The sequence below is a fragment of the Strix uralensis genome, chromosome 1 (genome assembly GCF_047716275.1).
Source record: "Strix uralensis isolate ZFMK-TIS-50842 chromosome 1, bStrUra1, whole genome shotgun sequence".
Taxonomy (NCBI): Eukaryota; Metazoa; Chordata; class Aves; order Strigiformes; family Strigidae; genus Strix; species Strix uralensis.
The window spans coordinates 24,247,627-24,268,603 of record NC_133972.1 but is presented as its reverse complement, the minus strand read 5'-3'; the positions used below and the strand labels follow the sequence as shown (position 1 = coordinate 24,268,603).

At 43.3% G+C, this 20,977-nt stretch overlaps 1 protein-coding gene across 1 annotated transcript in view; it reads left to right on the top strand.

Moving 5' to 3' along the window:
• Positions 1 to 12,369, top strand: part of NEK11 (NIMA related kinase 11) — a 123,303-nt gene extending 110,934 nt beyond the window's left edge. The window contains exon 18 of the mRNA XM_074860117.1: positions 12,210 to 12,369. Coding sequence (XP_074716218.1) covers positions 12,210 to 12,368 — 159 coding nt within the window. The 3' untranslated portion in view covers position 12,369. The remainder of the gene's footprint in view (positions 1 to 12,209) is intronic.
• Positions 12,370 to 20,977: the final 8,608 nt, after the last annotated feature.

The window sequence follows — 20,977 nt, the reverse complement described above, 5'->3', positions numbered from 1 at the left end:
TTAAATAATGCCTGCTAGGGAAAAGGAGACAAAAGGGAATATGAGATAATGAAAACAATTAATAGGTACCATTCTGAACCACATCAGTACTGTTACACTGGTAAAGGAGGATGGATGACTGAAAAACTGTGGTGATAAGGATGTCCTAGTATGTAGCTAGTAGCTTTTGTATCTGCTTTCTGAAGAACATATCTTCCACTCTCAGGAATATAATAAACTGGGTTTTTCTTGTGGACTCTAAACTATGCTGATGTAAATTGGTGCAAATCCACTGCCTTCACTGAAGTTTTACTGCTTTATAGCAGCTGAAGGTCTGGTTCCACCACTTACTGACTCTACAGACAAACCCAAGAACTTGCTTGACAAGGTTTGTGAGTCTGCAGCACCTTACAGGTGAGCCTCAAAACAGAACCAGAGGAAACAACAGCACAAAGGATCTTTTCCAAATTTCAGGGCTAAGTCTGGAGCTACTGCACAGGTCAGGGTATTATAAGCCACCTTTTGTTTCTCCAAGGCTTCATGTCTCCCTGTGTAATCTGAGCTGGGAAAATTCAGTCTTGCGATTGCCTATATGAAACTATTTCCCTGCATCTCACAGACTCCCTGAGGGTCTGAAGCCTGTGCAGCACTGAGGGCCCCAGGACAGAGAAACGCAGAGGTGTGTCAGGCTGAAGAGACGTTGATCCGGGCCACAGGTGCACATAGCTTTAGATCTGACAGTTGGGTTTAGCCCAAGGCCAAAACAACAGTGCTAGGGATGCGGGCAGTTGTGAGCTTTGTCTTTCTCTTGACATATCACCTCTGCATGAGGCCAGCTGCTCTTACATCCCAGCAGCAGAATAGCTGGGCTCTCCCAAGTTACACAAGCAAAACTTCCTTCCGTGTACTGAGCCTCACTTGTAGCTGACCTTAATTTCCCTGTACTCAGTACCCAGCAGCATTACAGACCACAATGAGGCTTGCAGCAGGGAGCACTGAGGCCAGAAAGCAGTATCTGACAGGGCCACCAGGTCATCACTACAGCCAGGGATCTATATAGGAGAGCAAAAAAGAGCAAAGAAGAAAATAATAACAAAAATAGAGCTGGAAAAATGAAGCCAAAATTGCACAGGAAATAACAGCAAAGAAGAAAAAAATGTTTGGAATAGAGTTTCTGCAAAAGGTCATTTCAAAGGTCAGGCCAGGCTCAGGGAGACAGCAATGACAGGAATACTAAACATGTCAGGAAATGTAAATACATTCTTTTTCCAGTGTTCACAGAGGGATAATGAGAGCAATGCCGGGGACAGCCATGTACTTTCAAGGGGAGTAAAAGAAATAATGAAGGAACTCCAGGTAAAGCCAGAGCAAGTGATAAAGGACTTGCTTTTGTTGCAGCCTGTTAAAGTTTCAGGGCAAAGATTCAGCTCCTGAGGATCTCAGCAGTGAGCAGGGAGAAGCCGGGGCTGTGCTAGATGGATGGACCTCCCTCGTTATGCTGCCACTGCGGTCTTGTGGCAAGGTCAGGCAAATGACGCAGGTAGTAATGAGTCAGGCTCCTTGAATTCAGCAGCTAGCAGGTCCAGCCGGATGGAAAACACCCGGAGAAGTGTAATTTGATTAAAAATACTCTGCAAGGACTAACAAAAGAAGATCATGCTTAACAAATTATATGGAAACTTATTGTTCCTGAAGTGGGTGACATTAAGAGCTGACTGGCAGATGCCGTGGGTGTAATTTACCTGGCCTTCAGTACAACCTTCACTATAGAATAAATGAATACATTAAATTTGCATTTATATAGCTCCTTTTCATCCACACGCCACAGCAAAGCACTTTGCAAACATCACATGGGCCATACAAAAGATGCATCCATGACAAGTTGGAACAAAAAGATTATTGGGAAAGCAGTTCTCGAAGAAGCTGTAGATTGGAGGCATGGATGTCTCTTGTCTGAGGTGCACAGTCCACACCCGGGGCCCATAGTCTGTCCACTTAATGATGGGGATGTAAGCCCGCAAATCCCTTGGAAAACTACAAAAGTGAGTTCTCGCTGGCCAACTCACAGAGACTTTCCCTCTCCTCAGGGCCAATCCCCAACCAAGGGTGTCTGGGCTGCCTCCTACCCTCTTTTGGCTTTTAGTATACACATTGGTCTGAAGCAGACTCACACCTCCCAGGTCCTGCAGCAGCAGGTGGAACTGTATTAGTACATGGTGCTCCTGCTGAGGATGGAGCATAATGAACAAGTCCCTTAGCAAAATGTGTATAAAAGCTTCTTTACTTTTAATTGGCCTCTGCTATAGCAATATTGCACTTCACAGAAGCAATCATTTAAAATAAAAGCCTCATTTAGAAATTATCATAATATTTTAATAGGTGATCACGGGTTTTTTCAGTGAAAAACAGCAAAATCGTTTCCAGGTAGCTGAGATGCAATTTATATCACCCTTATCAATATATTAGTATTTCTTTTTTATTTTTATGAAAGGTGCTTGTTGAACAGTTCTATGGTTGAAAACATTCCTGAAGTTGAACCCTGCTAGCAATCACTTCAAGGCTGTGCAAGGCAGGAGGATGGCATTTTCACACTAAATGTTTCAAAATCATGACTAATGTGGAAGAGTTAAAGATGACTTTCATGGTTTGCTCGTGAAACCGGCTTGGAATTTCAAATTGTCATGTCAGAAAAATCACTATTAACTGCTACCCCAGGCCTGACACTGCACCAGGGAAGCTGGGGGCTTGCTCTGGCACTGCATCATCACTAATGAAGAGACAGACTCTGCTGTCCATCTCTCAGATTTACTGGCCAAATAATGAGTAGAAGTTTATGGCACATACAAGAAATGGACACTGTGGATTTGTGAAGGTTGTCTAGCTTCAGTTCAGCTCCACTCTGAAAACGAAATGTGATTGCACTCTTGTTTTACTGAGGAGGGATTGTGAAAAAATGGAGTAGGAGATGAAATGGGGAAGGAGGGGTCTGGTCTTTCCCCTCCAAGCAGTTTCCTGAATCCTGGGAAACTAAAGAGAGGCAGCAGAAGGAGCCTACCAACCATGGGTTCAGGATATAGCCCAAGGTCTACAGCTCGGTGACCCCAGTTCCAGTAGAGAGGGACTATAACTTTGTCTCCCTGTGCTCAGACCCAGGGCACTGTCATGTGTACAGTCAGTCCCGGCCAGGCTGCTCATGGTCTCTGCCCTCTTCTGTGTGATGTAGCCTTTGATGCCTTAGGACACAACTTTACAGTAATTGTGTCAGCAAGGATCTTAGCAGAGTGCTGGCATGAGGTCTGCACTGTATTTTGCAGTTCCTGGTTATCGGTTTATCCTGTGGGCTTACAAGCATTTCATTATCTCCAGCACTGTTATAGTCCCATGCAAGCACAAGCACATCCCTCCACAGCTGTATGTACTGCAAACTTGTATGTGGAAAGAATATCTACCAGCAACTTCAGTGGCTCTAACTAGCTGTTTGCAGTTTTTTAAAACAAAAAGACTTGCCCCTGTTACTTTGTAACTTATAACCATTTTTTCCTGTTTTAAAGCTGTATAAAGTGCTTTGCCAGTATAAATAACAGTAACTTAAAAATCCATCTCAAAGTTGTGTCTTCTTCAAACAATCCTTGACTTATTTCTAAAGCATTTACTATGTGAAACAATTATAAGAAATTACACTGGCAGCCAAAGACAAGCTGTCTCCAGAGTCTGATTTTAACAGATTATTTTGATTAGAAAACACCAGGGAGTGTTAGTGAATGACAACCTGGAGAACTGGTTTATGGCAGTCTTTTCAACAGCTATCTCTCCGCACTTACTTCACATCAATCTTAAATGAGTATCTCCTTCAAGGCTTATCTCATCTGCTCCAATTTTAGAAACAACTTAATAAAGTGCATTTATCACCTCTTCACCACATGGAAGCTTGGCTAGTTCTGCCTTTACGTGGCTCTTACGTGCATCTCAACCTTGATCTCGTTTTCCTAAAAATACACTCATCAGCCTTTTGGTGAAGGGCATTTCCTCCTCCTTTTTCACTCCTTGAGGCTAACATCTCTGAGCTGTACTCATGCTGTTGCACTAAACTGTTCATTTTTCATACTTCAGCTTTTAGTGAGCATCAGTAATGGTTGTAGCAGGGTGTTTGTGATCCTACTGCCTTCATGTTTCAACACTGTAAGGCATGGGGCATGGTTGATAGTGCTGTTTTGCAGGAAGGCAAGGTGCTTTTCTCCCAGGCTTCCAGTGCCAGTCAATGTATGTGCACAAGTGGCTTCAGGCCAAGCTCCTGAGATGGAACTGGAGTCTAGCTAAAATCGCAGGTGTCACATACACATTCATTAACATCAATGTCGTTTAATGGTAGACAGTGTGCATTTTAATGAGACTTGTCTCTTAACATGTGCTGGGCCTAGGCCACTCTCTGCTCCCATCTGAAACTCCACTGGAAAGATAACCATACCTTTATGATGGAAGAAAAATGTGTTTTGGTACAATGCAAAGATCCACTAGTGTCTTCCTTCTGCTTTTCATTCTTCTCAGTGGAAATATTGATATTCTTGGTTATAATGTGGAGCAAGAGGATGTAATTCAGACTGACTCAACTTCCAGGAGCTTTTCATGCAGCCTGTGGGTGTTTCTCAGTAATTCTGTGTCATGGGCTGGCCTTGAGGCCTCTTCTCTCCAGCCCTCCTCTCAGGAGGGCCAGTTGCAATTTCAGCTTCTGTGCTCAGTTCCTGTCCTTCACTTTGTCTCTTGGGGAGGGGATGGGGAGACAGGGGACCCACCTGCATGGAGGTGAAAAAAAACCCACAATATTCCATTCCTGTAAGGAGCTAAGCTCGCTCCCCATGTCTGCCTCACATCAAGGACAGGATAATTCCCACACCCTCAGGGCACCCCGACTCTCATGGGGCTTCATGGGACTGTCCTACATGACTACAGTGGTAACACTGTGGCTTTCCACTCTAATTGGGCTGCTTTGCTAAGTTTATTATTTTACTCTTACGCTTCTCAGATCATCATGGTGTCTTGTTCTCTGCTCTCATACCCAATATTCCACCATTAGTATTTTGTATACAGCAGGGTCCCTCAGCAGAGTCATGCACTCCTTGCTGCTGCATAACATTTTTGCTCCCACCCAAACTCAGTGTGCACTGGAGAGTTCGTATGCTTTCACCCTGAATCAGGTCTTGCCTCCACCTCAGCATTGCTTCCACTGCTGTTAGCCCTTCTCTCCCTTGGCATCCTGGGTGCCTTTGAATGGCATGCATATTTGCACAATTGTTGTTCTTTTTTTCTGATGTCAACAGCTTGTGCCAGATGCTGCAGGCGTGTATTGGGGAGCCTACTCAAGTCTGAGGTGGTTAAATGGTTTCAGGAATAAGCCATGACTAAGTTTCCAGGGGTCAAAAATGGAAGCATTTCTCTCCTACATGGTGTAAGTCTTGCTTGGTGAGTGTTCAGTTCACTGTCAAAAGCTACCACCACACACAAGGTTTGTGTGGACTTGCTGGTATCACTAGCATTCATGTTTTTATGCACTGGAATAATTTCTACAGTGACCTTCTATTAACCCATGTATTGACCACTTTTAAAAGAGTAATGAATTCCTTGTGACCCACCAAAATAGAGCAGAGCGTGGGCTGCCTGGTGACGTTAACAAGATGATTGAACAGACAGCAGTCCTCTTGTCGAAGCAATGGGAAGGAGGGATGAGCAAGAGGAAAGAGGTAAATTAGCTCTTTTCATGCTGGAATAGGGAGCATGTAATAAAAAAAGAAGTCATTCAGAAATAAATGACTGAGATGGCATTTAATCCAAATCAAAGATATACACACATGCCTATTCTCACACATATTCTCTCTGGTCACAAGTGGTGTGCCCCAGTGCTCAGTATTGGGGCCAGTTCTGTTTAATATCTTTATCAATGATCTGGATGAGGGGATCGAGTGCACCCTCAGTTGGTTTGCAGATGACACCAAGTCAGGCAGGAGTGTTGATCTGCTTGAGGGTAGGAAGGGTCTACAGTGCGATCTGGACAGGCTGGAGCGATGGGCTGAGGCCAATTGTGTGAGGTTCAAGGCAACCAAATGCCGAATCCTGCACTTGTGTCACAACGACCCCATGCAATGCTACAGGCTTGGGGCAGAGTGGCTGGAAAGCTGCCTGGCAGAAAAGGACCTGGGGGTGTTGATTGACAGCCGGCTGAACATGAGCCAGCAGTGTGCCCAGGTGGCCAAGAAGGCCAACGGTATCCTGGCTTGTATCAGAAATAGCGTGGCCAGCAGGGACAGGGAAGGGATCTTACCCCTGTACTCGGCACTGGTGAGGCCACACCTTGAATATTATGTTCAGTTTTGGGCCCCCCACTACAAGAAAGACATTGAGGTGATGGAGCGTGTCCAAAGAAGGGCAATAAAGCTGGTGAAGGGTCTAGAGCACAAGTCCTATGAGGAGCAGCTGAGGGAACTGGGGTTGTTTAGCCTGGAGAAAAGGAGGCTGAGGGGAGACCTCATCGCCCTCTACAACTACCTGAAAGGATGTTGTAGTGAGGACCCACCTTGTGTTAATCTCTTCTCCCAAGTAACAAGTGACAGGACAAGAGGAAATGACCTTAAGTTGTGCTAGGGGAGGTTTAGACTGGATATTAGGAAAAATTTCTTCACTGAAAGGGTTGTCAAGCATTGGAATAGGCTGCCCAGGGAAGTGGTTGAGGCACTACCTCTGGAGGTATTTAAAAGTTGTGTAGATGTGGCACTTAGGGACATAGTTTAGCAGTGGACTTGGCAGTGCTAGGTTAATGGTTGGATTCAATGTTCTTAAAGGTCTTTTCTAATCTAAACAATTCTATGATTCTATGAAAATCCTGTAAGATTTATTTGACAGAGAGGGAACTGATCTTGTCCCCTGCCCACCACTGGGAGTCATCATTTGTCTTTGCTTTATTCTCACCACAAAGATGCAAATGGAGGTGAGAAATGGCTCGACAGAAGTCTAATCTCATGACAAACACAAGAGTAATATTGAGTTTCTTTATAAATGTAGTTCAGCATTATCACTATTCCTGCATGACAATGCTCAGCATTATGTGCTCAGGCTGCCTTTCAGGGATGGTGCATTGGTCAGGAAAGTGTTTTCAGAGAATATCCATAGTGATCTCCTGGCTTCTCAAGAAAGATTTTAAACCCTTACACAGGCAAGTCAAGGCTGCTGGGAACATTAAAGTCCTGTCTTTGATCTTTCCAGAAAGTCAGTAGTATGCGTCCGCAGAAATTCCCTCACACCTGGAAGAGCAGAAAAATGCTTTTTTAACTGATTAATTAGCAGACGTTACTGAAATGTTGGCTAGATTGGGCAGCTGTCAGGCTAACCTCTGCAACAGCAAAGGCTGGAGAAAATGCCCTTGTGGCCCTCGCAGGCCCATAGGGCATTCTGGTTCATGGGGGCTGTTGTGCTCCATTACACATACGCAGAGATCTGCCGGGCACCAGAGCCCAGGCTGCACCTTGTAACTGTGGGGCTACACTGACCTAGGCTGATGGAGCCACCCTGTCAAGCCTGCCCAAGGATAACGCAACATATCTGGGGTTCTCAGTGGCATTATACGTGCTTTTTTCAGCTCTACTTCCCCTGGTCATCACTGCTTTGAAATGTGAGTTTATTTTAAAAAAGAAGGCGTAGCTGCTCTGGTGTTTTTCCACATCTTGTATCATCCCTCCCTACAGAGAAATGGAAATAGGTGTTTGGAGGATCCTTCAATTTCTATTAGTGAAACAGCTACTTAAACCAGATAAGCCAAACGGTGTGTTTTCAAGTAAATCCATGAGAAATCACACTAGTGAAACAGTGATGTGGTGTCCAAGGGCTGGGAAGAATATGAGTCTCCTGCCTCCCTTTGCCTTTCTCACTTGCAGTGGCAGAGCCCAGTCCCAGCCCTCACATGCATTATTCTGTTCTGATGCATTGCACACAGTGACCAAGGGAAGACTCCTAAGGGCATGCTAGCCAATATTTTTCCTCTTAGAAGTCTAAAGCCAGAAACCAAAGCCCAAAGCCAAGTGTCTGGGGCAAAATTATTATTTTCTTTAGATTTTCCAAATTGATGAGCATTACAAATTCAGCAGATGCAAGTCCTTAGAAAGCATGTTACAAGTCCTCACAATTAATGGTACTGTATGTACCTTAGTTCTTGGGAAAAAATAGCAAGTCAATTTTATTAGCTGTCTCACAAGAAGATGCTAAACTTATGTCTGAAAATATCCTGGTCTTATCATTGACAAGTCCTGCCTTTTGATTTCATAAAAGTACAGGACCTGAGTATCTTCATTCCAATTCTAAGCCTAATGGTCTATTAACATATGTATATCCTGAAAGTAGAGAGATAAAAGAATATACAAAATCTTTCACCTTTACTATTTGAGTAAGGAAGAGGACTGTTATCTAGCTTCTCATAAAGACTCTAATGTGCACAAGGAGCCAAAAGCAGAAAATTGGTGGAGAAAAGGCTGTGTCTACATTAAGAAGTAATATGTAGTGCAATAGGAGTAGATCTGTAGAGTGATGGAACTGGTACCAAGGACCAAAGCTGGCACTATCCATCAGAACACTTTACTTTGGAAGAGCTCCAGTCCAGTCCTGTCAATGACCATTAGAGGCTGGAACTCATTAGGTATGTCCCACATTTTCCAGTTTAGTTTAATCTGAAAGAACTCCAGTTTGTGCACTCTGTAATCATGCCATAATGCAAACCAATGCATGGAAAGTGAAGACAATCAGGAGATTTGCTTTAAAAGTTCTTTCTGATTTGAACTGGAATTTGAACCAAAGCAGGAAAACCCCCGCACTGATTAAAGAAGCGCATCACGTATTTTCAGTCCATGCCCAGTTCTCACATCCAGAAAAAAAAAGTGAGGAAAGACAAAATTCACAAGTTTGTTCAGCACTTGTTGCAGCATCTTCTGTGCTTTTTGATGCATAAATGAAGTGGGAAGCCTTCACTTAAAGAGGTCTCGGGGAGTTGTGTATATGGAAAGCTGCATGCTGAATTCTGGGAGCTTGTTGTGATACTGCAGAAACAGAGATAATCTGTGACATTGGCTTTTTAGCTTAAAAGTATGACTAATTAATAAACGCTCAAAAGGTCTTACTCTATGACAAGAAAAGTGCAATTTAGGTTCAGGTTCAGCATTTGTATTACAGTTTTCTCCCTGCTTTATGTACCCATTCCTGTTACCATCCATCTGATCTCCAAACTGAACAGGTGAAGTTGCATCCCTACATCATAAGACTAAAGCAACACATATTGCATGGGTGAGCATTAAGTATCAATCTTTATATGTCCTTGAAGAAACCCGGAAAACCTCTGCCTGTAAGGACGTGAAAAACTGTTAAAACAGAGAAGACAGATTGTGGCTGATGAGGGGCTGTAAGATGAGTCCTCTCTTTGAGGAAAGACCTACAAATTAAAGGTGACTTACAAAAGCTTTCCTTTTGAAAGGAGATAAGTTGAGAGATCTGTCTCACCAGAAGTGTGTGTACCAGTGAACGCAGAGCCTGCCCGCTTACGAGGGCAGAGGTGACCTGTCTCCATCTTCTTGCACTGCAACTTCTTACCACGAAACTAGGCTTATGCCCTCATGAATTTGCCTTGCATCCTCATGTTTCGTGTGGCAAAACATCCCTGGAGGACTTGACTGTTTCTCCAATGTGGTTTGTGCTGTAGCAGCATCTCCTGAAAAACAAGTACTGCCTGGTGCTCAGACAGCCTCACATGCCATGGGGACAGCAAGCTGGGTCAGTGCTGAGGGTATCAGTGCATACTAAGCTCCATGGGGCTAAAAACAGTTGAGTTTTAAGATACTTTGTGGCCTCAGCCATTGGAGGGTAGGTGTATATTTTGGTCAAAACCTGGCTAAAGCACTTAGGATAAAGCTTGACTTCCTGCACAGCATGGCGGAGAGAGGAGAGGGAAGTCAAGAGCAAGGCTGAGCTTGGCTGGCTGGGTGGCAGGGTCTGCATCAGTGCGTGTAAGGACTTTTGAAGCAATCATGCAGCAAACAACATTAAAATTCAGACCCTGCATGTGTTTCATGGATCACAGAATAACAGAGGTCAGAAAGGAGCTTGGGGTCATCTGGTCTCACCTCAATCTACAGTAGAGATAACTCTCAAATCAGAGCTGGGCCTTATCCACCCAGGTACTGAAAAAAATCTCAAAGGATGAAAGCTTTAACACTTGACCTCTCCCACAGTGATTTTTTTTTTTTTTTTTGTCCTCTCTTCCAAGTTCTCCTTGCTGCAGCCTGTGTCCATTGATCTTAAATTTTTCAAGGAGGCAGTGATGCCTCCCATTCAGCTGTTCCTCCACCACAGAGCTATTTCTCACAGTTGGCCAGAGCCCCAGGGCTGTCCCAAGTACAGGATTTTACATCTGGTTTTGCTGAACTTCAGGATATTACAGCCAGGATGTGGTCCACGGGTCCCCAGACAACCTTTTTTAGAGCAGACATCAGCTAGTATAGCTAATGAAGGCTTACCACAATCAGCAGCAAAACCATTAGGATCTGTCTCTGAATTTAGAGAAAAGTACTAATGGCAAGGCAGTCCTCTAGAGGAGGACATGAAAAAGAAAATGGATGTAAAAAAAAAAAATATAGACTGTCCCAGTCCCTTCAGTCTTTCTTGGATGAAGAGACCTCAGAACTATGTGGAGCTTATTCACTGGGTACCAATTTCTAACAAACCGTGACTGCACACAAATGCAGGCTATACTTTAGCAGGGCTTGAACCTGTGATCCCTGGAGCAGAGACCTCTAACACTTGTGCTCCGAGGAAACCACTTGTGCTTTGAAACACGAGGAAAGCTGTCCACTCTCTGGGACCAGCCGCTTGAGGGAGCCAAGATGACATGCACTAAGAGCCAGCAGATTATGTAAGCATTTTCAGTGTTTTAGCTAGAATCACTCATTTTTTCTGTAATGCTAAATCTGTTGGGTCAGAAAGCTCTGAGTGCTTCTGTCTCAGATTTAAGTGCTTTTAAATTTGGCTTCCAAAGTAAGTCTTGCACAGTCATGCTGTGTTTGTGTTTAGTCTGTCCCCTCTAATAACTTTTGATGGTGTGTGTCTCAGTTTCCAACAGATTTAGTAGCTGTTCAAAAGTCTTAACATTAACTTTCTACAAGTTGCATGAAAACAGTAATGAAAATAGATAAAATGGGGTCCTTTTATGAAATCAGATAATATAGTTGGAAAAAATACACAGCTTCTTGACCCATAAAATTTCCTTCAGGTTTAAGCCTACTGTCTCTAATTCAAACATTAGAGACTCCACAGAGGACAAAATTATATCTTATAGGAAAGCAGTTACATGCTGTAGGAAATCAGGATCCAGTGGTTGAGGAGATACTCATTTAGATATTACCCAGTGACTTTTTCAATATGATTCCCTTCTATCCCCACCTGCTCCCCACAACTCCCTCTCCCCAAGACCCAGGTGCTATTTTCTCCCATCTCATGAAATCCAGCTGCTACCTTAATGTTAAGCCAGCATTTTTAGGAACTTCATGACTCCAAGGAGAAAGCTCAGAGACTTAACTTGTCCTAGTTTTTTCAGTCCATGGAGCCAAGGGTCTTCAACTCTTTTGGATCCCACAAGAAATTTTGCCTCTCCTAATAGGACTTTTTACTACCCGATTCAACAATTTCAGTCTGAGAGTATCCGCAACCACTTCAATGACCCTGTGTGAGGGTGGTGGGACCTTGTACCCATGGTGATCTTGTCCCTAAAGGACTCTGGTCTGCTAGGCATGACATGAGCAAGGAAGAGAGAAAACTGAAAGTCAGGGTAAGAGACAAGGGGAGGCAGAGCAACCTAAAAGAGAGGATTACATGCAATGCTTACCTCACACCTACAAGGACCACCACATCTCTCCGTCTCCAGTTTTAGTAAGTTGTAATCTTCTGTGGGTGTGTTATGGACAAGTTTTTGCGAAGGCTCTTAAAGGAAAAATGGTAAAACAAAGTTCAAGTTTTGTGAACCATTGTTCAAGTTTCCTTTAAAATGCTGTTCAAATTTCAAAAATGATTGCTACAAGCCTGCGGAAAGTGACAACACAACCCTTTGATTTTACTTGTAATTCATCTCCACGCATACTGGGGAATAGTATTAGCATTTTGGCAGCAGTGTTGCTTTATGAGCTCTCATTTGACTTTCTTTTTTCTCCCAGGCGGATTTATTTCTTGTCCACATCAAAATGCAGAGACTGCTCCATCCATCAGGTCCATGGCATGCAAAGGAGATATTATCAAAACGCATCTTACATCCTGGCAAGGAAAACTCAGCGTCAGCAGAGGCATTCAGCAAGTGGACAGAAACAGATGCCTGAAACAAAGTTTTCATATTAACAGATGCTGTACCGAATAAATCAATAAATCAAAAAATGATAACAAATTACAGCAATGGCATTATTGCTATACACTGAAATACAACAGTAGCAAGTCCAGCCTATAATGCCACTTGACTGTAAGAATAATCTTAGAAAGACTCCACCTGGGGCTAGGGATAGGATTAGCACATGACAGAAGGATGATAATAAACAACATGTCTCTTGCCCAGAACAAACCTTTCTTCTGAATAGACAGAAGGTGTCAATTCAAGCACATTAAATCCATGCATTTTTAAAAAAGACCTCATTTTGTAGTGTATATATGTATGCGTCTCTCTCTCTCTCTTCATATACATAAACATATATATAGGTAAACATACACACACACATATATTTCTTTCCTCTGCATCATGAAAGATGGAATGGCCTATATGTAAAATACCTATACATGAAGGTTTATGGTATAAAAATCTGTCTCCCAGCAGTCCCACATATATATTGTAGAAACTGTTGTGAAGGAGTAAAAGTAAGCATTAGTATCATTCACCTTCTGTCATCTTGTCCTTGTATTCAGGAAAAAATGTGTCTATATTTAGAAAGTAGAATTAGCACTGAAGCAATTTTCACATCACTGGTCCTTCAGCCTCCTCAAATATTGTTTGTGGTATCTGCTTTCATGCAAGAGGTTGGGGCCACATAAAAGCAATCACAAGGATGGAAATGTTCTCAGCAGGAGGAAAAGGGATTGTCAAAAAAGCAGAAGAATAAGACTTCTGAATGTTTTGTAGTCCTGGGCATCCATATGCCATTTAAGCTATGTAGAGTGTTAACAGATAGATCTAAAAATAAAGAATGTGTTATTTATTACCATATTAAGCTTTCAAAAAAAGGACCTGAATACGTTTGACTAATAAGCTACATCAGATCACATCCATAGGAAGACACATGGATATAAATTGGCTGAAGTGGACATTTATAGGTCTTTGTGAGGCCATTCAGGAGCTTAGAGATAAAATTACTTTTCTTCTAGGGAAAATACATAGAACAGTGTCATTTTTTAAATAACTTTGATGGCATCTATACGCCATCCTATACCTGCCCATGCCCAGCTTCCCCTACGTAGATATGCATAATTTCAGATTCATTTCAGAACAATATTTCTCCAAAGAAAAATATGATCCAAGGGAAATATGATACCAGAGAGCAAATTAAATGGAGAAAACAAGCCACTGATAAGATAGCATAAAGGTTGTTTGTTGGATCTCATGACCTTCCAGCCATGAACAAAATAAACTGCTGAATACACTGGGATATAAAGAATTAATTTACAAGCAGGACAACCTGGATCAGCTTTCTCAGGCTACCTTCTCACGAAGTCTGCATTTATATTTGAATCCTTGCCTAGCTATGCTGAATGGAGAGAGATTAGCAGGAGACGCTGGAGTGATGATGACTTGTTCTGCCATCTGATGTCTTTTTACGGTCCAAGGAAAGAGGTACATGGGTACCAGGAAACATCCAGTTTGTCTCCACACTGCTCTGTGTGAGATAGGCCATGTTCAGGGGCAAGGCATGGGTCTTGAGCATTGCAATGATTTTTGTGGGAATTAGACTTAAATGATGACTGCTCACTGTTGTAATTTAATCACTTAAATGATAACTGCTCATTGCAACCATACACATAGAACTTATAAAAAAAGCATCAAGAGTTGAGGACTTCAGAGTCTGTGATGCTCTTCCTGGGCTGTTCGGCTGGAAAGACATGGAAATGGCTCTCCTTTGGTCCAGTTCAAAGTCAGAGTAGTCAGAGCAGTGTTATGGTCTTTTGCGGGTATAAAGTAAGGATCCATTCTCTCTTCCCTCATTCTCCAGCCAGGCATGTCCCTGTCCCCATGCTAAACATCCCTTCCCCACACAATGAGACCAACTCAGGACAGTCCGGTGGTACATCAGCCCTGCCAGACATCAAGGAATAAAGTCCAGAAAGGGAGAGAGCACAAAAACATATATCGGAACCATGGATAAATCTTTTGCAAAGGGAAAAGCCCTGATGGAGAAGGAAACACCCAGACCATACAAAAGTTTGTTTGGTGATGAAATAGGGAGGGAAAAAATCTTCTTCTCCTCAACCCTTGATTTCAAGACACGCATTATATATTGTTTCTTTACATATTTATCCACTGCCTTTTACCAGAGCCTTTTTTGAACCTCACCTTGGAAACTACTCTGCGTGTTAGCCTAAGGAACCAATCTGAATGCAGTAGTGCTGTCGATAACTTCTGATGACATGGTGAATGTTAATTGCATTTGTCAGGCTGAAGTTTCAGAGAGGAAGTTTCCACTAGTTATATTAAAAAAAAAAAAAAAGAAGGGGGAAAAAGTGACAAAGAATGTCAGTGGATGTTCCAGGTTGCAAGTTAAACTCAGCTCATCCTAGAGAAAAGAGAGCTTTACCGCAAGGCACAAGGCCTTAGTACAGTCTTCATACTTTTGCACATGGGATTACTATTTGTTTTATGCCTTCCTTTTATTCCACGGTCTCCAGATGGCCAGAAACTGGTGTGAGATGTTATTGAAAGAACAACCATTACCTGTGTTTTAAAAGGAAAACCTACAAAAAAAGAATGAGTTTTGTTTTGAACTCAGAGGTTTTATTTTTTTATATTCAAAGAGAAAAAGAAAAACTTTTTTCTGTTCTACCTGTAAAATTATATTACTTTTTGATTTTGAAAAGGTCACATCACCTGATGTAGTAATTGCATGCAGCTGTTATGTAATTGTTCCTCATATTTCTATAAAAAGGCAGTAATTGGAAGAGTTTCTTGAATGTTATTATGTGGCAGGTACCTCCTGGGGACAACAACAATAGCTATTCATCTGGAGGCAACAGTCCCCCATAGGGAGCTCAGAGCTGCCTGCAGGATCTGGCGTGGACCTCGGGAAGTTATGTGCTCCGGATCTTTGCCGTGGAAGACAACAGCGGAGCGTGGGCAGATGAACTTTGTCGGCTCCATCTGTCTCACCGGTTCAGTGAGTCAGCTTGGAAAGCAGTACATGCATGCACGCACCATTCCCCTCCCCAGGACCAGGAGCAAAAAACTTCCACTTGCATGGGCCAAATGCTGCCCGCAGCTGATCAACCGCTGCTTGCTGATGGAGGGGAGCAGGGCAGGTGGGGATCACTCCTCCACCTCATGAGGACACCAGTCTGGGGTGTGAGCCTTGCTCCCTGCAAGAGAGACTGTTCCCAGACAGTTGCAGCAGAGCATGTGAACTGGGACCCGCTGGCTCCCGGCTCCCTCCCCTTTCCTGCCAGACGCCCTGGAAGGGCTTGCATGGGACATTTGTCTCAGTGGGGTGGAACAGGAAAGATTTGCAGCTCTGAATCCCCGTTTACTGGAATGCCCATGTTTGGACTAAATGTCAATATATTAAAGGAAAAAAAAGGGACTCTTCTCTGTGTTCCCTGTCACTGGTTGCAAAGCCTTGCTTTGGCTAAAGGTATTGCCCAGCCTTCCCAAGCCCACAAAACTGTTCTTTAGTCTTCTCTCTCCAGCTTTACCTAGAAGAGATGATGAAGGCTGCGCAGTAATACACAGTATTTATATATTACAGTTACATTAGAAAACTGACTTTAAATAGAGCCTTATACTTTATAACTCAGTGTTTATGAGTTTCTGTTCAGAGAGGTTGTAGAGAAGCAATGCATGTTTTTCCTCCAGTTGACTGAATTGAGTGTCACTAATTTCCATCTCCTGAAGGCTGGCAAGAACGGAATGACTGATATATGCAGGACCTCCCCCCAGGGGAGTAAGTGCCAAAATAACTCATCTGAGGAGCTCCCCCACACTGGAGTGCCACCTAATGCTAACCGCGACGCCAGAGTTAATTGCAGCAGTCAGCTGTTGCATTTCATCTACAAGTCTCACTCAGTTTAATTAACCTTTTGGGAATTAACATTTTGTTGACTTACAGTACCTGCTTTGAATTTCTGGCAGTGTTATGGAAACACTGTCTTGATTGCAGAGCGACTTGTTTCACTCAGAGCGGGGTAATGCCCAAAGGCAATGCCTTTACAGAATGGTCCCTGGGCAGCAGCAGGTTGATCCTGGGTTGGAAGAGCCTGGAAGGAAAGAGCCCATACCTCTACTGGCCCTTGACTCATGTTCTATCATGCTGAAATTGCTCATTCACCCTCCCCACAGGGTCAGGTGCAAGTTCCTTGCTTCTCTCAAAGCCTCCTGAGGACTTTTCATACTTATCACTTTGTGTTTACAGTCATTTCCAAGCACCTTCTTCCAGTTGGCAGTTGTTCTGCCCACAGTTACCAAATAACATTCATGTTCTGCTTCTGAAAAATCACCAGGTGATAACCCGCTGGGTGCAAGAAATGATGTCTGGCACAGGCAAGTGCAACTCATTGCCATACCTGGGATGGACTTCTCCCATCCATATGCTCTGTCTTCTGGTGCAGTGAGCTGTTGATAAGTCCAAGGAAGTGTCTGGCCAGGAATGAGACATAAGTATGGCTAAGCAATGTGTGTCTTGGGGCTTGCAGCTATCTAAGAGCTAGCCTGGCATTGGAATACAGTTTTATTTCAGGTTCTTTAAATCAGGGTGGCAGGAATACCTCCACCAAAGAAGGTGTTTCTGATCTCTCTGAAGAGACCTGTACAGCCACCTTCTCCCATGCCTCATCTTTTTGACCTACATCTAGTCTGTGGCTTTTCCCACCTTTGCTTATCTCTGGACGACATCTGAGGAACCACTGTGAGGGGCATGAGATGAAGTTATTGCAGGGGGCCAAAGAGAATGACAGCCACAGGGGCTGCGGCAAGTCAGACTGGTGCTTGGGCTGGAAGGGACTGCTGCAACGCCAGGGTGCAGGAAAGGGAGGTAACATCAATGTGCACTGGCTGGTGGTAGGCCGGGGATGCTGGACACAAGAGGGCTGCAAAGGCTGCAAAGCAGGAGGCATGTTAGTCACTGCTGAGTCATGCCCTCACTAGCATGACTGAATGCTCCCATTTCTTGCTGCCACTTGCTATTTGTCCTGTTTTTTCCTGTTTCAGTCACCACAACCATCTCTGAGAGGAGAGAGCATCTGGCCAAGGTGTTTGTCCCAGAAGCTGTGGGAGCACTGCCCAGCCCCACTGGTTTGCACGCACCTTCAGCAAGGGTGGTTGGCCTGGCCTCACCAGGAGAGGACTGTTTCTCCCAGGGCTAACTTAACCAACCTCATACCTTGAACTGACCTCCTACTGTTCTTCATGCCAAATGAATCCCAAGCTTCTCACCTGGGCATTAAACACCGCCTGTCTAGACCTCTCTTTCTTCTGACAAGGCAGCTGGGAAGGCATCTTTAGTGTGGCAGCATCCAATGCACTCCCAGTAACTCCCTCTGCAGCAAGCTGACCCTGCGTTCCTACCATCTGCTCTGTGGTTGACTTTCTCCCCTGCCTTTGTAGAGGGCTGAGAACAGAGGAAAATCAGTGTGGCTTTGTCAAATAATTGTGGGTTGTGTTCTGGGCAGAGAAATGAAAAAGCACATTAAAGATATTCTGGATCGATAGGATTCATGCAACATTTGAGCTTCCTCTGTTAGCTCTCATACTAATGCACTTTCATCTTTACCTCTGGTTTGGCAGACTTTAATGGGATCTACTGTAAAAACAGTTTTCTTTGGAAAGGGTAAGAAGGATATCATCTGTGAAAAACAACATGAAATACTGGATTTCCCATAATCATACAGAATTACAAAAAAAAAAATTAGTAACACTTTCCCTTCCCTACCGGAGATCTATAAACTTCTTACTCAGAAGTCTGACTGTAATTTAAGAATATAAATAAGAAATGCAAAAGACAAAATATGAAAAAGATGGATTTAGGTCATTTAGAAAGCTGCACAGACATTCAGCCATTTCCCTGGTAATTTAGCAGTCACTTCAGAAAACAACATAACATTTACACCCTTCACAGCAGAAAAAAGCAAAGTAGTCTGTTATCAAAGGAGTTGTCTCCAGCACATTTTCTGATTGAAGTTTGGTGGGTTTTTTTTATCCCCTCTCCAGGTGTATCAGTTTTGGCATGAAACAGAATAATTACTGCTGGTTTGTAAAGAAAGATGATAATTTGAAGCACATTCTGGGCTTTTTTTTCTTGAGGGAATTTAGCTGAAAAATTGTTCTTCTCAACTGCAATTTTCAATATTGCTGAACTACTGTACCATTCAATGTAGGAGTGACTGATTTGCTGCCATGTTGTTTGAGACTACATTTACCTGACTGCTTCTGTATTTTCACTTTTTGGAAAATTCTTTGGCAGAAAATGATATAATTAATTTCATATCATTTTGTTATTTTATGAGGAAGTGAATAAAGCTCAGTTTGACTGCTTCTATTCTGCATTTGGGGATGAGGGTTCAAAAGGGCCCTTGCTTCATCTAGCTGGTACGTTTCCTATAAACAGAGCCAGTCACAATTTCAGAGACTGAATTTGCAGTAGTTACTTTGCCAGGGAAAACATTTTATCGTTTGGTTGCTTTTATAAATAAACACAAGTTTTGATTCACCAGTCCACCTACACTCTGTTTTGTCAATGGAGTTACAACAGAACAGCATTGATTTTATAAAAGAAGAATCATGCTTGTTATAGTCTATTACTAAGAAACACATTTTTTTCCAGTCCTTTTACCCAATAAAATTCTTTATTTTAGGGTATTATTAATCCCTCCCTGCCTTCCACCAGTCCAGGATATTGTCCGTATTAGCCTGGGTAAGAATAGAGGTTTGCATCTTAACAAAAGCAATGGGTGACTTCTCTTCCAAAATCCACTGCATGAGCTGAGACATCCCACCCCATCCCATGTTTCTTAGTAAGAAGCTTTTAGCTGGGCTATTCAGGTTTTCGTTTTTCACCTAAAGATGCAAGGAAATTCCCAGCTGAGATTATAGTGCCATCTACATTAATTATGTACCTAATTCTCATTGCTCTGGAAGGAGAGACAAACCTCTGAGCTCCCTGGAGTTCAGTCCCGTTTGATGCTCCCCTGCACCAGTCCTCCTGCTCAGGTCACTGTGACTCTCACTCTGCCAAACCTCTCCAGCCCCGTGGCAGGGTCCAGGCTTTCAGGAAATCCTCTCTGAACATCAGCCATAATAAAAACCTCTCAACCATCAGCATCACCCTTGGTTGTGCCTGCTTGGGTTAAACCTCTACCTTCCTGAAACATTTTATTTATGACCTTTTGCATTTTATTTTATATTGTCCTTCGGTTAAACAACAGCAGAGAGTGTATGAAAGCGAAGGCTGCTCTGTAGATGATGGATGAAGCTCCCCACCGCTTGCAGCCCATGAGTCATTTGCTAATTTCCTCAGCTAAAACTGACAGACAATTACCAGGCATTTCATCGCAGCCAACCAGACTTTTTTTTCAGAGCTCGCTGTCTATCTTTTGATAGCAGTGGCTACAAAAACTGCTGCCTGCATCATTGTCTCTCAAAGCTTTAATATTTTATTGCTGTTGCTTTGAGTTCTTGCTGTCTTTCCTCTCCTAGGGTTAAGATAATTTAAATATCATATTGCACAATATGGTGCATCTTGCATCTCTGCTGCTCCAAATCTTTTTTCTTTGCTGCTCCAAATCTAAATCACATTAATGGTGGGTATTTTTAAAGGGTTTTTGTGAAAGGAATTGGGTGGCTCTCCCAATTGCTTTTTCATTGCAGATTATGATGATTAATGTAAATTACTACTTACAGTTTAGTGCAATTTCTAATAAAAATCCCAGAGGTTTACACACACAGACCCCCCACCCCCCCCAACCCCCCCCAAGCCCTTTGGCTGGACTCTCAGCTTCACTAGACAGAGTGTTACACTGCTTGTCAGACACCCAATTGCCAGAAGGTCCCAGTAGGAAGGTCCTCGGATGGTCCAGACCAGTAGTAAAACCCTCCTCAGTGTACGTGGTGCTACGGACAGTCCTGTGCACTGTAGCCTCTGGCTGTGACGGCATCACCGGCAGACTCTGCCTGCCTGTCACCGAGACCACCTGCTCCTCCTGACTCAGGGACCAGGGCTGTTCCCCGCTGGCCACAGGGTGACCAAGTGTGTGGCTGGGACCAGCTTCAGAGACTGCTGCCCTGGCAGCAAGGAAAGAATGCTGTGTTCTCCCAGCATCTGATATAGGGGAAGCTTTTTAGGGTCACTCTAATTCAAACTAGAGGATAACTGGCCCATGATCTACTGTAATGAAGGCCATGGGATGTTTCATGCTTGTTCAGAAAGTCTTCAGTCACCCCATCCTTGTAAGAGCTTTTAAGATATTTTATAATGGTCCTAAAACTACCAAAGCCAAGGGGCCCCATCTGATGTGCAGTTTTGATTCTTTTCAAGCCGATCCAATGCCCCATTTTAAAATACATGATCTTCCCTTGCAGAGAATGCTCCAGATTCAGAGAAATGATGCAGCATGCACTTTTAAAAGGTAACATCTTCTTCGGTAGGGTAAACAACGCACATATGTGCAGCCAGTCAAAGCTAAAATGATCTCAGGAGCCTGTGATACTTTCTGTTCCCACGAGAGCCCCAAGAGTACCAAGTTCTTCAGT